Source organism: Callithrix jacchus, chromosome 18 (assembly GCF_049354715.1).
Source record: "Callithrix jacchus isolate 240 chromosome 18, calJac240_pri, whole genome shotgun sequence".
Taxonomy (NCBI): domain Eukaryota; kingdom Metazoa; phylum Chordata; class Mammalia; order Primates; family Cebidae; genus Callithrix; species Callithrix jacchus.
The window spans coordinates 52,852,578-52,876,729 of record NC_133519.1 but is presented as its reverse complement, the minus strand read 5'-3'; the positions used below and the strand labels follow the sequence as shown (position 1 = coordinate 52,876,729).

General features: G+C 34.1%; 1 protein-coding gene across 20 annotated transcripts in view; it reads left to right on the top strand.

Moving 5' to 3' along the window:
- Positions 1 to 24,152, top strand: part of KCNT2 (potassium sodium-activated channel subfamily T member 2) — a 430,036-nt gene that overhangs the window by 304,588 nt on the left and 101,296 nt on the right. For all 20 annotated transcript variants that reach the window (XM_078355173.1, XM_078355170.1, XM_078355168.1 and 17 more), the window contains exons 15-17: positions 14,945 to 15,094; positions 17,001 to 17,230; positions 23,475 to 23,688. In XM_078355173.1, coding sequence (XP_078211299.1) covers positions 14,945 to 15,094; positions 17,001 to 17,230; positions 23,475 to 23,688 — 594 coding nt within the window. The remainder of the gene's footprint in view (positions 1 to 14,944; positions 15,095 to 17,000; positions 17,231 to 23,474; positions 23,689 to 24,152) is intronic.

Genomic DNA, 24,152 nt, shown 5'->3' with positions numbered 1-24,152 from the left:
TTTGGTTTCTCCCGAGCCCTCTCTCCTTGACTTGCAGATGGCTGCATTCTTGCTGTGTCCTCACATGGCGTTTCTTCTGTTGCACCCACATTCCTGATGTCTTTTGTGTGTCCAAATTTCCTCTTCTTAGGAGGACACCACTCAGATGGAAGAGGGCCCACCTCCACAGTCTTGGTGTAATCACCTCTCAAAGGGCCTGTTTCCAAATACAGTCTATTCTGACATACTGGGAGACAGGGCTTCAACATATGAATTGTAGGGGATCACACTGGCTGAAGAACATCCCAGAGGTGGGAACACCATGGGTTCTACTTGAACACATTTACTAACTGCTATTGTTGTCACTATGCAGATAATTCTGCCAGTTCCACAGAAGCCTGCTTCTTTGATCATGGGAATTAACAATGATGATATGTAATCCCCAGTTGTCCTTTCTCCATTTCTCCATCTCTCCCATGGCAACAAACAAACAAGAGCAACAATAAAAACAAACAAACAAACAAACAAAAAACAAAAAACTAGTACAAGGCTGGAGATGTGAGTGGGGGTAATCACAAGAAAGGAAAATAATACACTTCTTTAACTTACTTTTATTTTATTTTTTTTGAGACAGAGTCTCACTCTGTCACCCAGGCTGGAGTGCAGTGACGTGGTCTTGATTCTCTGCAACCTGGGTTCAAGTAATTCTCCTGCCTCAGCAACCTTACTTTTTTTTTTTAATATAATGCAGTGTGTACTGAAAATCTGTACAGAAAGACATTTTATTAGATGTATCCCAAAATCTGTTTGACTAAATGAAAAATGTTTTTCTAAGCAGACTCATTAAAAGTTCAACAGGAACAATATTCTATTAAACGTATTCTGAGAAATCTGAATTTTCCCCTTTTGTGACAGTCCCATGCTTGGAAAGCCTTTAACAGCTCAGCATTCATTATTGAATTAGATCTAAATATATCTGCTTTATTTCTTTGAGGCTGTCTGTGCTCTAGTACTAATTTATTTTTGTATCCTTATCTCTCGTGACTCTCCTAAACATAGCATGCACTCCAAATTACAAGAACCTAAATATACTTTGTGGTTTCCGCCTTCTACATCTTTTTTTTTAAATTCTGTTTCCTCTGCCTTCCTAGAAGGTTTTGTTAAATCAAAAATTCTCTCTTCATGAATATATTTAATCTCCCCAATTCAGTGTGATTTCTTCCTTCTATGAACTTGCATAGATTTTACTATATTCTGCCGGAGTAGTTATTATGTATTTTTTTTCTTTATTTATGAGGTTATAATTTCATTCAATGCAGAGAACATATCTTGCTTATCTTTAAACCTTCTGTAATGTTTTTCACAACATAAATCTTTAATAATTATTAGTTAAATAAATGAAATTAAGAATGCACTAAAGATTGAGGTGATGTATTATTTGGCTCCATACCCTGGTTCCAAGTAGTTTATAAACCTTATGCATTTATCTGCTCTCTCTTATGAGACTCCATTGATACAATGTAAAAGAATTTTTTTAAAAAAACTGTAAGTTTTTATCAATGAAAAAGAAGTAGAAAGGGTGAGAGTGGAATCAAATTCTGAGAGATGGAAAGTAAACAAAGCAATGTTTTCTGTTGCCCAGACTTTCTTTAGAAGGTGATACAGTAAGACAAAATTCCTGTCCACAGTGAAGTTTTGGGGTACAAGATGCCTACAAAAAGAGGGCAGATATTAATTAATGTATATTGAATGATGACTTACATCTCTTTCATTAATCACAGTACCATTTCCCTGTAATTAAGTCTACCCAGACACTTACCATCAAGAAAAATAAAAGTTCTCCTAGAATATTTGATGAAAATAAAGTACACCTTAGCAGATAATTGGAGCTGGGTTCCAATTCTCTATATAATCTGGTATTTGAGAGGTCCCAGACCGAGTAGACTAATTTCTTCTTGCTTACTAAAAGGTAAAAACTACCATTTTAATAAATCATATTCACAGGCAAAGGAATCCATTTAATATCCTTATATCTTGTACTACAAATTTGAAATATGGCTCTTGCTATTTGCTGAATGTCAGCATGCAGGATGAGATGAGAGACGTCTATCCAGCCAAAGGAGAGCAGCTACTTCTATTTGTACTGAAATTGTTTGGGGTCTATAGCTAAGGTTGGGTGTTATTTATACTCATTAGTAAACAGATTTTTTTTTTTTAAATCAAGACTATAATATTTAAAAGGAGAGTCAAATATATATTTTGGAAACAAGAAGAGTTTCAGTAAGTGAAAACAAAAGTACATTAACAAGAAATTCAAACATGCATTTGAAAAGTAGAGTAGTATTATTTAGAAGACTATATGGAAGTACTCTAAAGGGTGGTGATTGATGATTGTTCAAAGGAATAAAATATTATGTAGTTTGTTTCTGTACAGGTTTAAATATTTAACTTAAATTCTGTTGACTATGATTCTGGAGGTACTGATTTTCCCTTCGGTATTAAGGAGAAAAAGGGACCATAACAAATAAATACACAAATCCAAAATAACTTAAAATAATAATAATTATTATTCCCAGGAAGATTCAAAACAGAACAAGAGTCGTGGTGGAGAAAGGGAGAGGAAGGACCTGTTAAAATTAGAGGAGTGATTGCTTAAATTAAAAATATATATATATCTTGTTTTAGAAGATACTCTCATAGAAATGATGAGGATTTTAGATAAAAATGCAGAGTTGGAATATTTAAGCAAGAAGACTAGAAGCACAGGAGATCAATCCAAAAGAGATGATATCTGATTTGGTAACAGTTCCAAAAGAGGACAGAGAAAATGGTAGCTAGAAAGTATAAGAGGAGAGACTCGAGCCTGTAAATTGTTAGGGTCTCCTGAGTGTGAGTCATAATAAATGAAAAAGAACCACTCCTAGATGCGTAGCTTTGCCCAATTATAAAACGCTAATGATGAAGAAAAATTTCTGAAAAGGAAAGAGGAAAAAAAAAGTCAGTATTGATCAGAGTTTTTAAACTTTAGACAAGACTATCCATTGCCTAGTTTTTAAGTATAAAGAGAAATATAAAGGAATAGGGAGAGTCACAGAGTCACTGGGAAGACAAGAACGTTAGTTTCTATGTTAAATTGCATAAACAATTCCCACTCCCACACCAAGCAACTAACCAGATAAAGGAGCTTTGGCCTCTGAAACCCCCAGAACAATAGTACCTCTCTAGCCATCTACTGCAACAAAATGGATGCTTCCTACCCTACCTGTTTCCTTCCTTATCTCAATTCCAAAATAAATGCCTACATTTGTATCTGACTGATGGAACCCATGCCACATGTCTGCGCCACAGCTAGAACTAATGATTCCTAAAAGTTACCACTAAAAAGGGGTCCAAATTAGAAAAGTCAGGTACTCGGTCTCAGCAAGAAATTGGAATAAATTAAAAACAGCATATAAATTGGAATGCATCTGTTTTTTGCTACCAGCTGGAAAACAAAATTATAAACTCCAAGAAATAAAAAGTCTACCATAAAAACAAATTAAAACGTGCTGTAATATAGAGCAATAGGTAGTCAGAAAGTAGAGAAAAATTATTTGAACATTCTTTCTGGAGTAACTCAGGGAACTGCAGATGAGGTCATATAATTGTAGCATTCCCTTCGAGTCTGCAGTGAACTCTACTGTAATCATCATCATAATGTAATCACTGCTCACAGGCTCTCTACTTTAAATCTGAAGTCATCGAATGATAGCTAATAAACAAAATACAAATATTTACAAGCCCAACACTGTAAAAATGACTGAACAGCAAATAAATCTTGAAATAAAAGTGAGGACAGGATACAGAAATGAAGAGGTAGCTAATATCATCTCCAGGTTCCAACATAGAAAAATCAAGACTGTGTCTATAGTTAGTGGAACAGAATTTTAAGTATGGTAAGTTAAAAAGTACCTAGTAAATCAGAGATTGAATGTGAGACAAATTCTACTGGGAGATAGGTTTTATTTGGCTGCCAACAGTGTCAACTTCTTTTCTCCTTTTGAATTGTTTTCTTTGAATTTGCGGTTCAGTAGACATCCAACAACCAATTAATACAAGTTTGAACACTCCTTATTGTCCTGTGTCTGACCTGATTCATATATTTGCTAAATTTCCTTTGTACACACGACAGTCAGAACATTGCAAAAGAGGAATTAAAAATAGAAATATTATTATATAAGCAACTCTGGGAAATCCACTGTGAAAAAATTCTTTTATATCTTACAGGAGGAGGTCAATAGGTAGTACCTACAATAATAGGGTAGTAAATGTAGTAACATTATTAAAAGATACCTTAAAACTGTTGGAAGTAAGTTCAGGATTTGCAAGCATGTGTTTTTAATTTTTTTGTTTGCTCAAAATGTAAACTCTGAATAAGAAAATAGCATTTAATAAAGAGTTAAAATATTGTTATGGTTTGGTCATTTGTGAAGTATCATCACTTGCATACATATGTAAGGTACCGTATTAGGAGTTTGGAGAATATAAACTTGAATACATTGAGATCACAAATCAGACCAACAGTCTGATTAATAGACGATTACTCAGACTAAGTGCAGGGCAGGATAAAATATAACTTTGCTTTTATATGTATTTGGAATGTATTACAAATTTTCCCTAATGGGTTTATTTTACTAATAAAGATTATTTTAGTTATGGTAAGATTAGTTTGCATACTTGAGAAGAAATCAAGTGACAACATGGAGAGACAGCAAAAACGTCCTAGTTATAATTATTTTCAAAAGGGCAAATGATAAAATGTAAATAACAGCAATAGGAGCTTCCTAAGTTCCTATGTGTCTAAGTATTAATATTTATGGAATATAACTTTCCTAGAAAATTCACTACAAGGTTCTAGACTAAAGGTACAGATATAGCATTGAAATGTAAATGTACAATGGCATGAAATTTGAACAGAAGTGGAGCATATGGTATTCACTAAGCATGCAGGCTGTGATCTGAGAGTGGGGAAAGTACAATGTAGCTGTAAAATCTTATTAATGCTGAAGTAGAACAGTTTAAAGTCAGTGAGATATAACTTATTTAATAATGGTGTTAAAGAGCCAGGAGTGCAGCTCCAGTTTTATAGGTAAATTTATTTTTGTAACCTGACAGTTTAAAAAGTAGATGAAAAGTCTTAACACGATTTTAGGGTTTTTTTTTTTTTTGGTGTGTGAGTGTGTGGTGATAATGGGAGTTAAATGAACACTTCAAAAAACCACATTAGAGTAACTGAAGGAGAAACCAACATTAAAGGGCAGAGAATTTAAGCTACTTCCATGTACAGTCAACCTTTTAAATTTAACTTTAGTGTGCTTTTTAATTTCTCGTTGAAGTGGATGCCTTTCAAAATGTTCACTGTTTATTATCCTCGCCAGTAATGCTTAAAAACCAAGTACCATTTTCCCATTCTATCCACTTTTGGTGGCCATTTTTCTTACCCTGAAAATGGCAAACAGCTTTTTGTTTCATCTGGTGGTCGAAAATTGATTACCATGCTTTATATTGTGTCTGCAACTTTTAATCTTAGAACTCAGATTTCTAATTTGCTGCTTGATGACCTACAGTGTTGAGGCAGTTTCTCTATTCGAGAAGTGGAATGCATAAGCATCTTCCTGGTATACTGAGGTGTCTTAATGTTTTTTTAATTACTTCTATCTAGAGTTCTCAAATACTTTTCTTTCCAGATATGCTGCATCTGTACATTTAGTTCTATCTGTAGACTTACAAGAATAAGTTTTCATTAATATAAAGTTGTGTGTTAGCTGTTTATTTTGTAACCTCACCTGTTTTGGAAGCTTCTTTGTACCCCGTATACCTCTGTACCATAAATTATATTTATCTTTCCAATGACATAGGCTACAATTTGTCAGAATTATTTATTTGACCTTCAGTGGCTAAACTCTAGATTCCTAACACTGATAGAAAAAGCAAAATTGTAATACCATTTAAATATTTTAATTTTTAAATGAAATTTGCAATCATTGTGAAATAATGTAATTCATGAGTGCACAAAAGCATCCTGGGAAGTATACAGACAACAAACTGATTGCAACCAAACTGACTTTATTTCTGTAGATGATGGAATTAAATAAAGTGCATTAATTTTAATTAGATTTAACCTTTGGTTGCTTATTTTAGACCTTTAAAATCTCCTGGAAATAATATAGTGACTTAATATATTTTCTTATTTTCTTTAAAATAGAATATCAATAAAGAGATTTATATTTAAGTCATTTATTAATCTTATTCAAGTACAAACTTAAATGACATTCTTTCCCAAAAATGTCAAAATATCTCTATTTTGTGCAAAATATCTCTATGTGCAAAAATTTCTGTAGTTATATATATGTAAACACTTTTACTACATAGTGAAGAATGAATTACATATCAGTTATCTTGTGACAGGGTGCTCTTTATTCCTGTTGATGCAAAGATAACTTAGTTTGATAATATAGATATATTAAAGTATCTAATATGACAATCTGTGTCAATTTTGATGATTCTGAAGTAAATTATTTATCATCTGTTTAGCTACATTGTTTAGTAACAAAGGGAACAAAATGTACTTGCAACGTAAATCCAAGGTTTATAATGTAGAGATGTTTAAAACAACAAATATAATGCTGTGAAAGAGGTAGATTTCCATAATGATTACATTTTACAACTTTAAAAGGCAGTGCTTTATAACACCAAGGCTGTTCTTTAGTTTACCTCTAGTGTGATGGCATTTTTATATGCATAAAGAAAATATAAAAATTTAAAAAATAAATTCTACTTTCTGACACCTATTAATATGAATTTCACGAAAACATACAGCTTCATAAAAACATGAGACGTCACCAGTATAATAAGATTTTATGCTATTTTATTAAAATGGACTACGTTACTGAGCAGGGTAGTATAGCACATCCTGAAATAAGAACAGAGCATGGAACATACTAAGACTTCAGTATATTGTATCTGGGACAAGAAATTCTAACTAAATCCTTTATTTCTCACTTTGGAAAAATTGATATGGGAAAACCCTTTTTTTGTTGTTGTTTACCTATAAATCTCTTCTTTTTATTTATTTACTTTTTTATTGCATTTTAGGTTTTGGGGTACACGTGAAGAACATGCAAGATAGTTGCATAGGTACATTCGTGGCAGTGTGATTTGCTGCCTTCCTCCCCTTCACCTATATCTGGCATTTCTCCCCATGCTATCTCTCCCCAACTCCCCCACCCTGTGCTGTCCCTCCCCTATTCCCCCCAATGGGAAAACTCTTAAAAACAAAACTATGTAAGGTTCTTTTACTGCATTCAGAGGTCTGTATTGAAATACATTTCTGCAAAGACCAGATCTAACTACTTATTAGCTAACAGTCCTTATTCCACTTGGTTGATTAAATTGAAGTGCAGGAGACTAATATGTGGGTTAATTCTTTCTGCCAATAATACCCATTTGCCTGGAAGGTGCAATCATGGGTAAGTGAGAAATATGCAACTTGTGTTGGAAAAAAAATGTCCAAATTGGTTTATACACAATCCAAAAGTTAATGCAACTAATAATATATTTACCTTGGAAACAATAAATAGAACAAACATAGCTTTTTTGTGGTTTGTTTTTCCTAACCAATACTTACTATGCTTAGAGAAGCCTTCATATTGCCCCAAGTTTGGTGATTATAACCCAAATTTGAGGACAAAAAAGAGTCAAGTATTTTACTTGCTAATCTTCTTACCCTTCTATAAAAAGAGATGATCAGAGAAGGTGACAGATAGAGGAGTAAAGTGGTTTTGCATCCACCTCCAGCCAAGTGAGGTGAGGTCCAAAAAAATTTACTTATTACTCACGGAAAATAGGATGTCTGCTTGCAGTAGGAACTAACATCTCATTTGCCAGTTAGACATCTGCTTATGTAGTTTCCTGAGATTATTTGAACATGAGGAAAAAAATAGAAGGAGATGGCAAGTCAGGGAGATAAGTCAGAGAGTAGAGACTGCCGTAGAGCAGCCCACATGCTTGTGCATGAGTTTCCTGAAGCACAAATGATAGCTTAAAGAGGTTTGACCTATCTTTCTAGTACCCCATCTGCTCCACAAAGTGAGGCAACTCCAGAAGCTAGAGTGTATAGGGTGTACCACTAGGAAATAAGGAAGGATGGAATGGAGTTTCTTGCTTACCAGTGATATACAGAGGCTCACCTCCAACTCTCCACAAAACATTTTCGTGTCGCTATAAGATAGGCATCATGTGATTACCATCTCCATAGAGAACAGTGATGACCAATTACAGCTGGTCTAGACAACAGCAAGAGCTCAGGGAGAACAAGCCTGATCTGGTAAAACTGGAGCTTCAAATTGGATAGGCCTTGGTTTGATTTAAATGGAGCTCCAGTGTGATTTAAAATAAATGGGATCTGCCTGAAACATTATTACATGATAGGAATGGAAGATCTGAAATTGCATGACTGAAGGCTACAAAGTCATGGAGTTTGTAATTTATTTACTTCACTAGATTTTTTTCCCCTTTTTCCTAAGCAATCAACTTGTCTTCTAATATTCTTTCCTTTTTTTTCCATTAAGACATTTGTTTAGGGTATAAAATGTAAAGAATAGCAGACACAACCTTTTTTTATTTTCAAGATGTCTCATCAAAAATTTTCTAAGGCTGTCATGACAGGTATTGGGTGCATAAATTCTACAGCATGCCCCTTTATTCAGAGGAACTAAGGGATTTATTCAGAGACCTAAGGGATTCTTTCAAATATTAAACATATACTGTTTTTCTGTACTCAGTTTTCTTAGTATAATATTTCATCTCCAGATTCTATTATTTTTTCTTTTTTACCCAGATCGATACAAATAGCTGTAGCTAGCAAAGATTTTGGATACAAATGTGGACATAAACTTGACTAGGAAGGATTCTTTACTATTCAATTTCCAGTCAATGTAGTAGAATAGCCTCACAAGAGTTTGAAGTAGATAACAGATTATACTATTTTACAAGGTGGAGTGTACTTCAAGGTTAACAGTTAGTATATACACAAGCCTGTTATTTCCCCTAAATGTTCATTTAATTGCTGTAAACATATTTCAAATTTTTATTGAATGGTTTTTTATAATTTTCAATGAGCTTTTTATTCTGTGCTTTTTGTCCCTAATATTTCTTGTGTTTTTACTGCTGCTATTTTTACCTAATTATAACACTAAATTGATATAATATTAAATTCACTTCATGTCCATTAGTGATGATGAAACTCAGTGGGTTTTTTTTAAATTCTGACACATTTATCATAGAGAAAGTAATGTGTTAGACCTAAAAATTATTCTGGTGAAGTCAAAAGGAATGGTATAATTAGAAAAGCAGAACATTTAGTAATTGTGCATGAAGAACATTGTTAGATTATTCTTTGTTCATTTAACAAAACAGATATCAAGCCCTTACTCTGTGTCAGAACCAATATCACATCTCAGGGATATAGTGGTAATCAAGACATGATCCCTTTTCTCATGAAGCTTATTTCATGGGGAAGCAAGATATTAAGGATTAATTAACACAATTTAATGTTACAGTATGATGAAAGGAGAAGTACACTACTGTGAAACTGAGGAGGTGATGATTAAGCTGAGGATCAAGAATGGATAGGCCATAGGAGGTAGAGAGAAAAGTATTGTAGAAAATCCTAGAAACAAGAGAGTGTGTCTAGTTCAGGAGAAATTAAAGACTTGCAATGGCTGGTGTGCATCAGAGAAAGGAGAGAGAAGTCATAGATGAAACCTGAAAGTAGTAACAGAACAGGTCAGCAGGGCTTTGTAATGATAATTTTAAAAGTTTAACTTTGTTAAATGGAAGGAGAAAGCCCTTTAGGCATTTTCAATGGGAGAATGACATGAAATAATTTGAAATTTTGAAATTTACTCTTATTACATTACTATAAAAGGATTTGTGAAAACATTCACTGGAGAAAAGGAAGTGAGTTAGAACTGTTTTAAGGTGTAAGATTTGATGATGGAGAAAGGAATAAACAGATAGTTGAGTCCAAGTCACAGCTGGGTGGTAGAATTAAAGGATTTGTTGCTACAAGCAGTTTGGAAATACATTCTTTATTTATGTAATTACTTATCCCTCATTCAAAGTCAATCTTGAAATACATCTACTCAGATATAAAAAGTAAGATAATAAGAAAATAGAGATAGAAGAGTAAACCAAAGACGAAAGATTTTTGGACAGTTATGCAGGGTATAAAATGTCCTGCATTACTAATAAAGCTACAAAAACTTGGCTTTTAATGTCTTACTAGCCAAAGAAAAGTAACAAAACAGCAGCAACATTTGCAGTGAATATTGGTGCTACTCAGAAGTGACATTCCTGAACAAAGTGCTGTGCTGACTTTTTAGCCAGAGTATCTGGGTTGAATTCTGTAATCTACCCATGCTGGCAAGATCAAGGCCATTGAACCTCAGTTTCTTTATCTACAAGGTGTGGCTAATAGCATATATCTCATAGATTATCAGGACAATAAAATTCTTTTATTAAATAAATATTTTTGAACATTTACTATATCTTAGAAAATGTTCTAGCCACTGGAAATCCTCCAGAAAACAAGGTAAACAACAGGACTCAGTGGTTTCACTGCTACTTTCTGCTGAGATTGGTTTTGGGTGAGATGTTGTGGCAAAAATAAAGAATAATTAGCATGCAAATGAAGGTATAATATGTTGCTAACATAAAGTTGTCAGTTTCATCCAAATTTATTATTTTACGTCCGTTCCACCAATTATACCAATATAACATTCTTTTTTAAAGTAGATAAGCTGATTTTAAGTTTCTTTGATAAAATAAAGAAAGCAAACTACCAAGGAAAATTTTGAAGGACACTAATAATGAGATGGGATTGCATTGTATACTTAAAAATAATGTGCAGTTACAATAATTGAAATAGTATGCTATTAGTGATTGATGCAGAAGAATCAATTAACAGGCCAGAAACTATATAATTAGGAATTTGGTGTTTGATAAAGGAATTACTTTAAACTAGTGAGTGAAAAGATAGATTATTCAATATCTTGAGTAACTGAATAGATATTTTTAAAAAGTTAAATTCAGTACATTGATCATGGAAATGAAAAAATGATTACTTTATGCCTATGTAAAATTCTAGTTCTAAAATATTAGTAAGTAGGGGCCTGGGGGAAGCTAATATAATGTAGACTAAATGCTGCCTTGAAACATAGCAAGGAAGCAGTGAAAAATATACAAACAAAAAGCTTAAATCATTAGTACCAATTGTGGGGTTTTTTTTTTTGCCTTTTTGTGATGCATTTTCTTTTTTATTTATTAGAAAATATTAAGACATTCAGAAGGTGTAAGAATGTTACCATGAATATCCATGTACTTAGCATTCCAGATTTTAAATAATAAACATTCCAAATGTTTGTGGAACCTCACATATACCATCTGTGTTTGACATTTTCTCTCTTTTTCTAGGACTTAAGTTTGCTATAAAGCTGAATCTGCATACTATTATTTTCTCTAACATTTTGTATTTAAGATTTTCCCATGATGTCTTTTAAGCACTGGGACTTGCATTTTCACTGTTATCTATGTGGATTTTATTTGTTTATTTATATTTCATGTGGATATGCATATATAAGATTGTAATATATTTTTATCTTCCTTTAGCAAATTTTTCAGTTCTACCTTCAGAACATACCCAGAATCTAACATGGTCCAAACCATTATCACCTAGGTAGATCACTGCAATAACCCACTCACTGGTCACTGCCCCTTCTTCAATCTATTTTCAACACAATGACCAGAGGTATTTTATAAAATATGAATCAGACTTTTTGTACCAGTCTTCAAAATTCTCCGGTGGTTGTCAAATCTTCCCAATTAAAGGTCAAAGCCATAGTACAATTATTTATAAAGTTCTCCATGATCCCTCTTCCTAGCTAGTTACTTCTCTGGCCCCATTGTCTCCTTCTCCCTGAACTCCAGCTAAACTTGCTTCCTGCCCTTTCTAAACCACATCAAGCATTACTTCTGTCTCAGGGAAGCTCGTGTAGCTGCTTCTGCCTATAATGATCTTCTCCCAGATCTCTCTTACCTTCTTCAAGATTTTTACTCTAATGTCATCTTTTCCCCAATCACACTATTTACATTTTATTCAACCTGCTAAAACATTAGCTCCCTTCCTGCTTTATTTTTCTCCCCACTGTTATCACCTTTAACACACAGCACAATTTTCTTTTTCCTGTTTGTTGCTGACTGTCTCCCACTAGTGACTCCATGAGACAAGATGTTTTTACTTTTTTTGTTAACTGCCATAACCTCATACCTTTGAATCTAAAGCCTTTCCTGGCATTTCACAGCTGCTCAATTAATGTTTTGTGTTTTAGTTAATGAGTGGGAACTGGATAGGCACACGAGTATTAGCTGTAATAGTAATGTCTAGCATTTCTCAAGGAAATAACGTGAGCTGAAAATAACACAAAATCTGTATATTGACAATTAGCTGAACTTAGAGATTCCTGGTTACCTATTAAGGTTTTGTAGAAATCATAAAGGAAAAAAAATTCCCGAAGAAATGACATCCTAAAAAATGATGCTGCCTTAGGGGCAATGTGCCAGTATAAAAAAGGCAATGTAATAAGCAAATCACTTAAGAAAATTTATCTGAACTATCCTTGTCCGATTCCATCCATTTCTGTTCCCTTCCAAGTTACCACATTGTGTTCCCCTGTCAGCCTCTGGAATTAAATTTATAACTCTCTTGAATAGCTTTTAGTACCCTTGCATGACAATTAGTTGACCTCATGCTGGCTTTTGGATCTCAAACAAATCCTGATGAATTATCAGCATCATCTCATGCATTTTCAGTCTTTCAGATAGATTCTGTTTTTGCCAAGTACCATCTTGCCAAATAGTAATGTGGTACATAACAAAAATAACTTTATTTTTGTTTGCCAAAGGGAATGTTTTCTCCACCAGGAACAATCATTCTTAGGAAGTATTAGCTAGATGTAGTCATATGCAAGCAAAAATCGAAACTGTTTTATTTTGTTTTCCTAGTTCCAAAACTACATTAACATTATGGAAGAATGGGTCCAGGTTTTAAAAGCATTATTGTTTCATAAGTCAGCTAGGTATATTTAAAATGGCTCCGAAATTTAGCAATGAGGAAGATGTAACAGCAGAATAATATTGTCAGCTTATATGTACTGTGTGTTTTCTATGATTCCAACATCTGATTTGTGTTACCTCATTTTATCTAACCCAAGGAAGCTGTATGATAGTGTTTTTCACGGAAGAGATAAATATTCACTGACAAGTTAAATAACTCACAAAAGATTGTACAGTTGGGATTCAGATTAGGGAATCAACTTCCAGGGTCCAGGATCTTGACTCTTAAAGCATACTTAAGAAGGAATGATACAGAAATGAGACATACTTAGAAAATATAGATTTTTTTTAAAGCTTATAGACAATTTGAAAATATTGATATATCCTTCCTAATAACCCATTAGACAATACTCAGAGTTTAAAATGGCTTTTAAAGTCCTAAATGTGGTAGCAATGACTTGTGATCTGCTGTGATCCATTAAGAATCTATTAGAGATTATGATGAATTATTTTTATTATGTTTATTTATTTATTTATTTTAAATTGCATTTTAGGTTTTGGGGTATATGTGAAGAACATGCAAGATTGTTGCATCAGTACACACATGGCAGTGTGATTTGCTGCCTTCCTCCCCATCACCTATATCTGGCATTTCATATTGCTTCTAAAATGTGCTTTTCTTATACTTGTAGAGCTCTTAAGCTTTATTCAGCAAAGATAAATGAATTTATCATATAAAATGAGAAAAATGCTATTTATATATCCATTATAAATTTCTCATCAATTGCATTTTTAATATATTTTTAAAGCCACTGAAGGTGGGCAGCACAGAACATTCTAGAACAAAAGGCATTGTACTTTCTGTGGTAAACTCATCTTCTTTGTAAAAATACTTTTGTGGGATCTCTTTTGGAGATTTAGTCAGTTCAGGCTGTTATTACAAATTATCACTGTATGGGCATTTTGTAAACAACAGAAATTCATTTCTTACAGTTCTGGAGACTGGAAATCTAAGATCTAGGTGCCAACATGATCAAGTGCTGGTGAGGCCTCCTTCTGAGTTGTAAACTGCTGACTTGTTTTATTCTCTCAGGGCAGGAAGACAGCTCTTTAGCATCTTTTTAGAAGGCACTAATTCCATTCCTGAGGGATCTACTCTCATGACCTAAGTACCTCTCAAAGACCCCACCACCAAATACTATCACAATGGGATGAGGGTTTCAACATGAATTTTGTGGTTACATAGATATTCAGTTAGTTGGCAAGACCCTTACTTTTATCACAGAGAAGTGTCTTTCTTGGCTGCTATACAACTGGAAGAAAGTCATTGCTATGATATGAACAAAAAATAAGGGTATATTTTCTATAAAATCAAATTGATAAATTGAGATAAATTTATAATTTTAAGCATAAAGCAAAATAAAATACCTATAAGAGCCCTGCAGGATAGGTAAGATAATGTTAGCCATATTATGGAGACTGTACAACAAATTTTACAGGATATGCACGATAGGAGATACATAAAGAGAGACTAAAAGTTAAATCCTGGATTTTGAAAAACTCTCACTTTCTAGAAAACTACCATTTCTCAAGCTTATATATATATATATATATACTATTAATTTCAAAATGTTTGTAGAAACTCTTGCATATAATGTAATCTTCAGAGTTCAAAGCATTAGTTGGATGCTTCTTGGAATAGTGCTTGCCAGTTCTTATATAGTTGAAAAAATTTTCTGTGACAACTGTTTTTTAACCACATTCACTGTGTTTTCTTCTTGTGTGTGTGTATGTGTGTGTGCTTGTGTTGCAGAGAAGGCCAGCAGTCGCCAGAACAATGGCAGAAGATGTATGGTAGATGTTCTGGGAATGAAGTCTACCACATTGTTTTGGAAGAAAGTACATTTTTTGCTGAATATGAAGGAAAGAGTTTTACATATGCCTCTTTCCATGCACACAAAAAGTATGTTTCTGCCTCAGAGAACAATTAAAATATCAATCAGTCAATCAAGCATATCATGTGAAAGGAGTTTTCAAAAAGATAATGAATATTTTGCTCACAAGTTTAAGCTTTCTGGAATTTTCACCACAATATTCCCCAATGTTGAAACATTTGAACCCTAGTGTCTGTATGGTCCCTATAAGATTGTCAGGAGGAAATTATAATTTATAGGAATATTTTGTTTAGCAACTTTTAAACTCTTTTTAAATATTTTAATCCATTAAGAATTTACAAACACATGAAAATGTTCTTTACAGATCTGAATATTAAGGTGTTGATTAAAAACTAAAACAAAGTAATACAAATATTTATAAAAACTATACATTTTTTAAAAATCTCTGATGGTGGCCCTTGTTTTGGCCAGAGAAAAAAGTTAAAAAGTAAATAAAACTACCTTCCAATTCAAACATAGAACATTTTTTTCTTTTCCTTTTTGAAAAAAATAAAAATATATGTATATAATGAAAATAATATCTGCTTTGGGAGGCCGAGGCGGGTGAATCATGAGGTCAAGAGATGGAGATCATCCTGGTCAACAAGGTAAAACCCCGTCTCTACTAAAAATACAAAAATTAGCTGGGCATGGTAGCACACGCCTGTAGTCCCAGCTACTCGGGAGGCTGAAGCAGGAGAATTGCTTGAACCCAGGAGGTGGACGTTGCAGTGAGCCAAGATTGCACCATTGCACTCCAGCCTGGGTAATGAGTGAAACTCGGTCTCAAAAAACAAGAAAAGAATATAATGTATTTTGGAGGATTTATAATATATGTATGAACTATACTAATCTCTTATGTAATGTACAAGAGCTCACAACTTACAGTGCATTCACTTATGATTTTTTGACCTTGATACAAAACAATAGCCATTCAGTAGAAACCATACTTCCAGTATCCATATAATCATTCTGTTTTTCACTTTCAGTAGAGTATTCAATAAACTATGTAAGATATTTAACACTTTATTATAAAATAGGCTTGGTATTAGATGATTTTGCCCAACTGTAGGCAACGTAAGTGTTACAAGTAGGTTTTAGGCTGGCTAAGTTGAAACTACGATATTTGGTAGGCTAGATGTATTAAAAGCATTTTTTATTTAACAATATTTTCAACTTAGGCTGTTTTATGAGGACATAACTATCATAAGTCAAGGAGCTTCTGTATTCTACTTACTTCTCAATGCAATTATATTGATACATATATTTTATTGCTTAAAAATATCTTTAAACTTAATTAAATTTGTAACGCTTTAAGGCACATTGAAATAAAAATACTGAGAATGATTTGTGTTTGGAGGAAACCCCAAAGAACACATAAAAAATTGTTTAAGGCATCTGCGACATTTAAAGTTTGCTATCTTTTTCTGATTAAATGCGTACCTATTTAAAACTATTGAAAAAAAATTTTTTTTTCTAAAATTTAAAGTAAACCAAATATGATAGATAAATTTAGTCACCCTGGTTGTCTTTCAGTTGACCACTGTAAATTTCTTTCCTGTGGTCAATAGTTTTAAACTTCCTTTTTTTTTTTTTTTTTTAACCTAAGTAAGAAATACTATTTATGTTTTTTGACTAAAGTAAAATTTTTGTAAAAATTTACGAAATAACATTACCCTTAGTATATAATATGCACTCATGTTTCTTATGTTCTTCCATTCATTTTCATTTAAACATAAATTTATAGTGGTCATAATCACCTAAATTGGTTTCACAACACACTAAGAACATAGTTTATTTTCCTGTAAAAATGAGGATCTTGACCTTCTAGACATTTCAAGCTTTAAAATACCATTATTTAAAGCTTTTCTTTTCCTCAGCCTAACAATAATTTACTAATTTTCTTATAAACTCTTATTTTCTTTTTAAATTAAGGTTTGGTGTCTGCTTGATTGGTGTAAGGAGGGAAGATAATAAAAACATTTTGCTGAATCCAGGTCCTCGATACATTATGAATTCTACAGACATATGTTTTTATATTAATATTACCAAAGAAGAGAATTCAGCATTTAAAAATCAAGACCAGCAGAAAAAAAGCAATGTTTCAAGGTCATTTTATCATGGACCTTCCAGATTACCTGTACATAGCATAATTGCCAGCATGGGTAAGTATTAAAAAATTGGAAAATATAATTAATTTATTCCTAAAATAAAAAATAATAAATACAAATACATTTTAATTTTTATTAAAAGTTTAAAGCCAAATTTTAAACATGCGGTATTTTACAAAGTAGGTATGATTAGATATACAGCACAGCATTTTTAAGTTGTGATTTTTTTTTTTTTAAGTAAGATATTAGCCTATTAGCCCACTGTGGTTGCATGTAGCTATAATACCACCTATTCTGGAGGCTGAGGTGGAAAAATTTCCTGATCCAGGAGTCTGAAAACAGCCTGGACAACATAGAAAGACCCTGTGTCTAAAAAAAAAAAAAAAAAAATCAATCTGAGATATTACAAAAATACAACCAGCAATTATTTTATATTTCTGATTATATTATAAGCACCATATACTTTTATATTTCTTTTGTAAGTTCTCTTTGTAATTATCACCAACAGAGGCTATTTCAAATATTCTTCATTTTTCTCAAAATTCTCTTTCCATCTCCCACCTCACTCTCACCATTGAACTTGTCTTCTACAACATAAAGAAAAAAGATAAAAGAAAAATATCTCCTTGCAAATAAGAATTTCTTTACAGTTTTGCTACCTAACCACCTACAAACATTTAGTATCTGTCACAAGGAAAATGTGCCCTTTTTAACTAACACAGATATATTCATTTATTCCGTGGACCATGCTCTTGTTCCTCCTCAGAGACTTTACTCTTTAATCCATCCTCATTACCTAACTTCATTTTCTATTCAGAATCTCTGGCTGATCTCTCCCTCCTCCCTCCTCCCTCTTCCCTCCTCCCTCCTCTCTCCTCCCTCTCCCTCTCCCTCTTTCTCTCTTCATATCTCTGTGTGTACCATACACATGTACTTTTGAACCTTCTGCAATAATAACTTCAGAGACAAATTTCTCCAAAGTGTTGTGTTTACTGGCAGGCTTTAGATTTTATTGTTGTCCCGTGTCCATGTTTCTGCCCAGTTCAATGTGACATCTGCAGTCGTATCACTGAAATATTTTGGCAAGGTCACCACTCTTCTCTTTGTCACTATATGTAACGATTGTCTTCACAGCATATGACAAGAATGTTGACCATGTTCTTCAGAAACACTCTAATGCCTTTTCTTATGCATTGTACACATTTATTTTCCCTGTATGGTCACATCTGCTTTCAGAGATTCAATTGTTCATCAACTGATGTTTTCTTTACCTAAAGTATTAGCTCAACATCTCTTTAGAGCAACAAGAACTGCCTACTGGTTATTTCTGTTTGAGTGTTTTGCAGGAAAAACTAACATAGCGTATTCAAATTAAACTGATCTGTACAGTCTCATTCAACACCACCATTTTCTCCTTCTCTCTCTCTCTCTTTTTTTTTTTTTGCTAAAATGCAGTTGACACCGTTATCCTTTGATTTGTAAAGTCATAATTCTGACTTTTCATCAACTTGCTCTTCTTATACCTCATAGTTAACCAAATTCTTTGGAATCTGATCAGTAAAATAGCCCTGAGAATCATTCAGTTCTTTCCATGTCCACCACCAACATCATCATGGTCTGTGCCTCCATCCTCCTCTCCCTGAACTGCGGGATCAACCACCTTGTCTTCTTTCCATGCCTCCAGACTTGCCGCCCCATACTCGATTCTACACCCTGCCATCAGAGTAATGCTTTTTAAACAATTCTGATAATCTCGTTTTCCTGAATAAATCACCTGCTTTCTCTTGCCCATTGGAAAAAAGTCTAACTTTTATAATGTGACGTAACTTATAAATAGGATAACCAAAAGTTCTCGTTTGCATTAGGGAATCCCAGTTTTCTTAGGAATGTTCCAGTTTCTTAGGATTGCTCCAATTTATATAATTGTCCTGATGTGATTATTAAACACAACCCCTTTTACTCTTCAGCATCAGAAAATAAATTAGTCACTTTCTTTATAGGGACTAATGAATGGCATTTTCTGACTTTTCTGACCCCACATTTTACCACCCCTTCAACTGCTCTCCTAAGCTCCAATCATACTTACTTTCTTTCAGTCTTCACTTACTTTCTTTCAATTTTTTGTCAATAAGCCTTAACACATTAAGTTTCCTCTGACAACAAGTACTCCCCATACCCCAACATTGCTAAGTAATGACTTCTAATCCTTTATGTCTCAGTCTAAATATCACTCCCTTCAGACACTATTCCATGGTTCTACCTAGACTTTCTTAGGTAACCCTATTTGTCATTGACATATTTTTATTCTACAGTAGCAATACTCATTTTTAATGTATTGAAAAAGTATTTATTGATTACCTAATATCTACCCCAAAAGGTATTTATTGAGTACATTATATATACCCTGAAAAGTATTTATTGAGTACCTAATATGTACCAAGAACTGTCATAAGTTTTTGTGATAAAACATTACAAAGATCCTTAGTTCACAAAGTAGATATAAAAAATAAGTCAGTTACTTAGTATATTAGTGGGTTATAAGTTAAAAGGGAAAAAATAAAAGAAGAAAGCAGAGCTAGTATAGGAGATAATTAATTTTGGGAGGAGTGGATTTTTAAATGAAGTGGTTATTAGGCCAGAAGGTGATGTTTGAGCAAATTACTTGAAGGAAATGAGGAATTCGTCCTCTGTAGGTCTGGAGAAAGAGCATTCCTGGCAGAGATAACAGCTGGCACAAAGGCCCTAAAGTGTGAGTTTGGCTGGGTCCCAGGAATAGTCCAGAGGTCCTTGTGTCTCAGGCACAGTGAGTGCTGGAAGAGTAGCAGGAGATGAAGAGGAACAGGTAGAAAGAGGCCAGATCCTATTGGGCTTTCTTAGTCCATATTGAGGACTGCAGCTTCCACTCTCACTGGAGTGGGAATTATTGCAAGGTTTTATGTAGAGCCATTGACCTGATCTCACCTATACTGACTTGTTTTAGTACTCGACTCAGGCTGCTGTTGAATATAGATGGTTTGGAGCAAAGATCAGACTATTTTCAAGTGGAAGTGGTAAGGAGGAAATTTTGGATGTACTTGGAGGATAATCAGGATTCCTTAAAAGATGGAATTGATACTGTGAAAAAAAGAGAAGTGTGAAGAAATAGAAGGTTTTTGGATTAAGCAACTAGAGAAGGAATGGCCATAAATTGAGAGGAAACGCTAGGGGAATGCAGGGTTTGGGAGGTCAAGGGAAGATAAAGAGCAATTTGGATCACCTTGAAGATGTCTAACAGGAAGTTAAATATAAGAGTCTAGATTTCAGGAGGGAGAGAGAGAGAGATAGGCTGAAAAAGTAAATTTTTTATTTCTGATCTTATGTACTGTATTTAAAGCCATGAAACTGAATGAGATCATTGAGGAAATGAGACAAAATAAAAGACAAAGGTCAGACCTCTGCAGTATGTACTAAGATTAGTATCAGGGGGATGAGAAGAAACCAGCAAAGCAGACCAAAGAGGAGCTATCGGCAGGGTAGTAGGAAAACCAGATGAGTGTGGTGTTCTGGAATCCACATGAGCTAAGTGCATCAAGAGAGCAGCATGGCGAGCCATGTCAAATGCTGCTGACAGGGCATGTAACATAAGGACTGAGAAGTGTCCATTGAATTTAGCAATGCAGTGATCATTGTTCACCCTGATAAGAGTTGTTTCAGTGGAGTGGTGGGGACAATGCCAGATTGGAGTGGGTTTGGGAATGAATAGTAGAAGACAAATTAGGAACAGTCTAGATCTGGACAGCTCTTAAAACGTCAGACTGCCAAAAGGAGAAAAGAAATGGCTTTGTAGCTAGTGTTGAAAGTATAATGAAGTAATAACGGCAGAGAGATTGAAGGTTTGTCTAATAGATTGTATATAATTATAAGCCTTGGAACTTAATTTAAGTAAGGAAGTGAAAAGATGTCTTTTGGTTAAAAGAGACTGAAAGGAGAGTGGATTAATCAATTCTTATTCCAGTGAAAATCAAGAGGAAGAGGGCTGGAAAGACAAGGTACAGGTGTCAGAGAGTGAGATGCCAGAAGGAGAGAAGATGTGTAGCAAGTAATAATTACAAAAGTGAAGGTGTGACCATGAGAAGGAATGACTGAGAGTGATAGAAGAAGCTACTACTAGTGGGGAGGGCAAGGAGCTGGGCCTGGATTGTTGGAAGTATCATCTGTGTGTGTAGTGAAAACGGCCAAAAATCAGGACAGACGAGGGGGAGAGACCAGTAATGTTGCAAGAGCTAAACTGCCCACATGTATTCAGTTGCATAGGTATCGATACGGGGAACATGGAGAGTCTAACTTAAGCAGGGTTTAATTTTGTCAAGAGGGTGAATGGAAGCAAAAATATATCAAGGGATCAGGGGTCTATGCAAGAAAATAATCATAATGCTTAAACATAGGTAATTTGGGATTTAAGACAGGTAAGATGGGAAGGAAGAGAGAATATCAAGGGAAAGAGAGAGACAGACTCTAGTATCATCAGTAGAATTGAAGTTCCAGCATGGTAAAATGATAGCTAGAGTTGGGAAATCAGTGAGAGTGACCTGAAATGACAAGAAATAGTGGTGGTCAAAGGGTGAATGCCTAAAAATATGTGCAACATTGCTATTATTGGTTATAACAGGGTCTAAAAAATGACTATGGAAGTGAAGGGCTGAGATAAGGTAATATTTTCTTCAGTTCATGTTATTATGATGAGGAAGAAGGTTGGAAGGTCAGAGGTTTGAGGAAACCAGAATTTTAAACAATCACATCCTGCATAAAGACAATTCAGTCAATGATGGTACGGCATACCATGGTAGTCCCGTAAGACTGTAATACCATATTTTTACTGTACCTTTTCTATATTTAGATTACCATTGTGTTACAATTGACTACAGCATTCGGTACAGTAACATGCTTACAGATTTGCAGCCTAGGAGCAACAGGCTACACCCTATAGCCTATGTACCGTATAGCCTAGGAGAGTAGGCTTGTATAAGCATACTCTATAATGTTTGAACAAAAAGACATCACCAAATGTTACATTTCTCAGAACATATCCCCCTTTTTAAGCAACACGTGGCTGTAATTGTTTCAAAGAATGGGACAAAGTAAAGACAACTTTTAGAAGGATGACCACATGCCACTGAGTGCATAAATGAAACCAATAATCATGAAATGTGATGTCATTTATTATTTTCTTTAGGAGAGGGACCTCAATTTTTCATAAATCAATATTAAAATTAATTTTTAAATATCAATAAAAATCACAAAGGGAATTGCTTTTTCTGCCTACCATTCCTTGAGTGCCTCAAGTATTTCATAGCCCTAAGCCACTTGGCCTAGGCTCGCCATTCTTACTGCCTCCAGATACTCCCAGTGCCTCAGGTATTCCATAGCCCTAAGCCACTTGGCCTAGGCTCGCCTATCTTACTGCCTCCAGATACTCTCATGACTTCTGTGTTCCTTATCGTATTTCAGGTCAAAAATCAAATGTCCTAACTTAACAGTGTCCTTTCTTACCACATAAAATTCCATTCCTCTCCCTGCATGCTACTTATCACTATCTGCAATTATCCATTTATTTGTCTGCTTGCTACGTATGGATTTCATCATGTAGAAACTTTGTTGTCTTCTCTACACATTTCAAGTACCTGGAGCAGTGCTCCCCATATGTGGCAGCCAATAAATATTCATTTAATAAAAAATAAATGTAACATATCAGTAGTCCTGGTATTTTAAAAAGTAATCACAAATCAATTACAAAAAGATAGCTCAGTAGGAAAGGGGGCTCTTGAACCCAAGAGGCAGAGGTTGCAGTGAGCTGAGATTGTGCCACTGCACTCCAGCCTGGAGGCTAGAGTGAGACTCTGTCTTCAAAAAAAAAAGAAGAAGAAAGAAAATTGGGGAAAGACATAAGAAGAAAGTCACAAAATGGACATGGTCAACAACAAAAGAATAAATTTTAAAGAAATATAAATTGGAACATCAGGGTATATTTTTTTACTTCAAATTTCTATATACTTCAGGATTTTACAAATGTTATGCTTTGTGCTGTGGAGCAACACTCTGCAAGTACACTTGTATGCAAATAGACATTTTTCTTGTCCAGGGAAATGTCCATGTGCAAAAGAAATATTTAGCTGTCAGAATTAAACATACACACACACACATAAATACATACTATATATATCTTGATTATGTTCATTATATTTCATATTTCATTTAACTTTCTATAGTAGTGATCAATATGCCAAACGCCTTGATGAATTTTCATGTTTTATTATTTTAGGTACTGTGGCTATAGACTTGCAAGACACAAGCTGTAGATCAGCAAGTGGCCCTACCCTGTCTCTTCCTACAGAAGGAAGTAAAGAAATAAGAAGACCTAGCATTGCTCCTGTTTTAGAGGTTGCAGATACATCATCAATTCAAACATGTGATCTTTTAAGTGACCAATCAGAAGATGAAACTACACCAGATGAAGAAATTTCTTCAAACTTAGAGTATGTTCAAATACTCTAAGGTGTAAGATTACTGGGTTTTGTGCTAATGTCCTTAAGTATTTTCTTTAGGTACCTTCACAATAGGTAAGGAGCTAATGATCTTTCCTTCTGAACATCCTAGAATCATTCCTATATACTTCAACCAAAACACTCCGCTAGTGGCCAGTATACTCTTAACTGCAGAGCATAATAAGCCCTCAGTTTTCTGGCGTCAACAGAAAACTGTATTTCGGGTCTCTTAATTATCCTTTATCCTCAAGGAAAAAAAGATATAAATCGGTGTTCCCAAAATACAAACTTCATTTTCATAATTTTATGCTTTTTATAGTATATTGTACTTTATATTTTGGATTATTTTATTACACATCCGTATTGAAGTTCAATCAGTTATTCAATGAAAGGTAAATGCAGCCCCTACATTAAGCTTTCCTTACTTCATGTTCAGCACTTTCATAAAGTGTGCA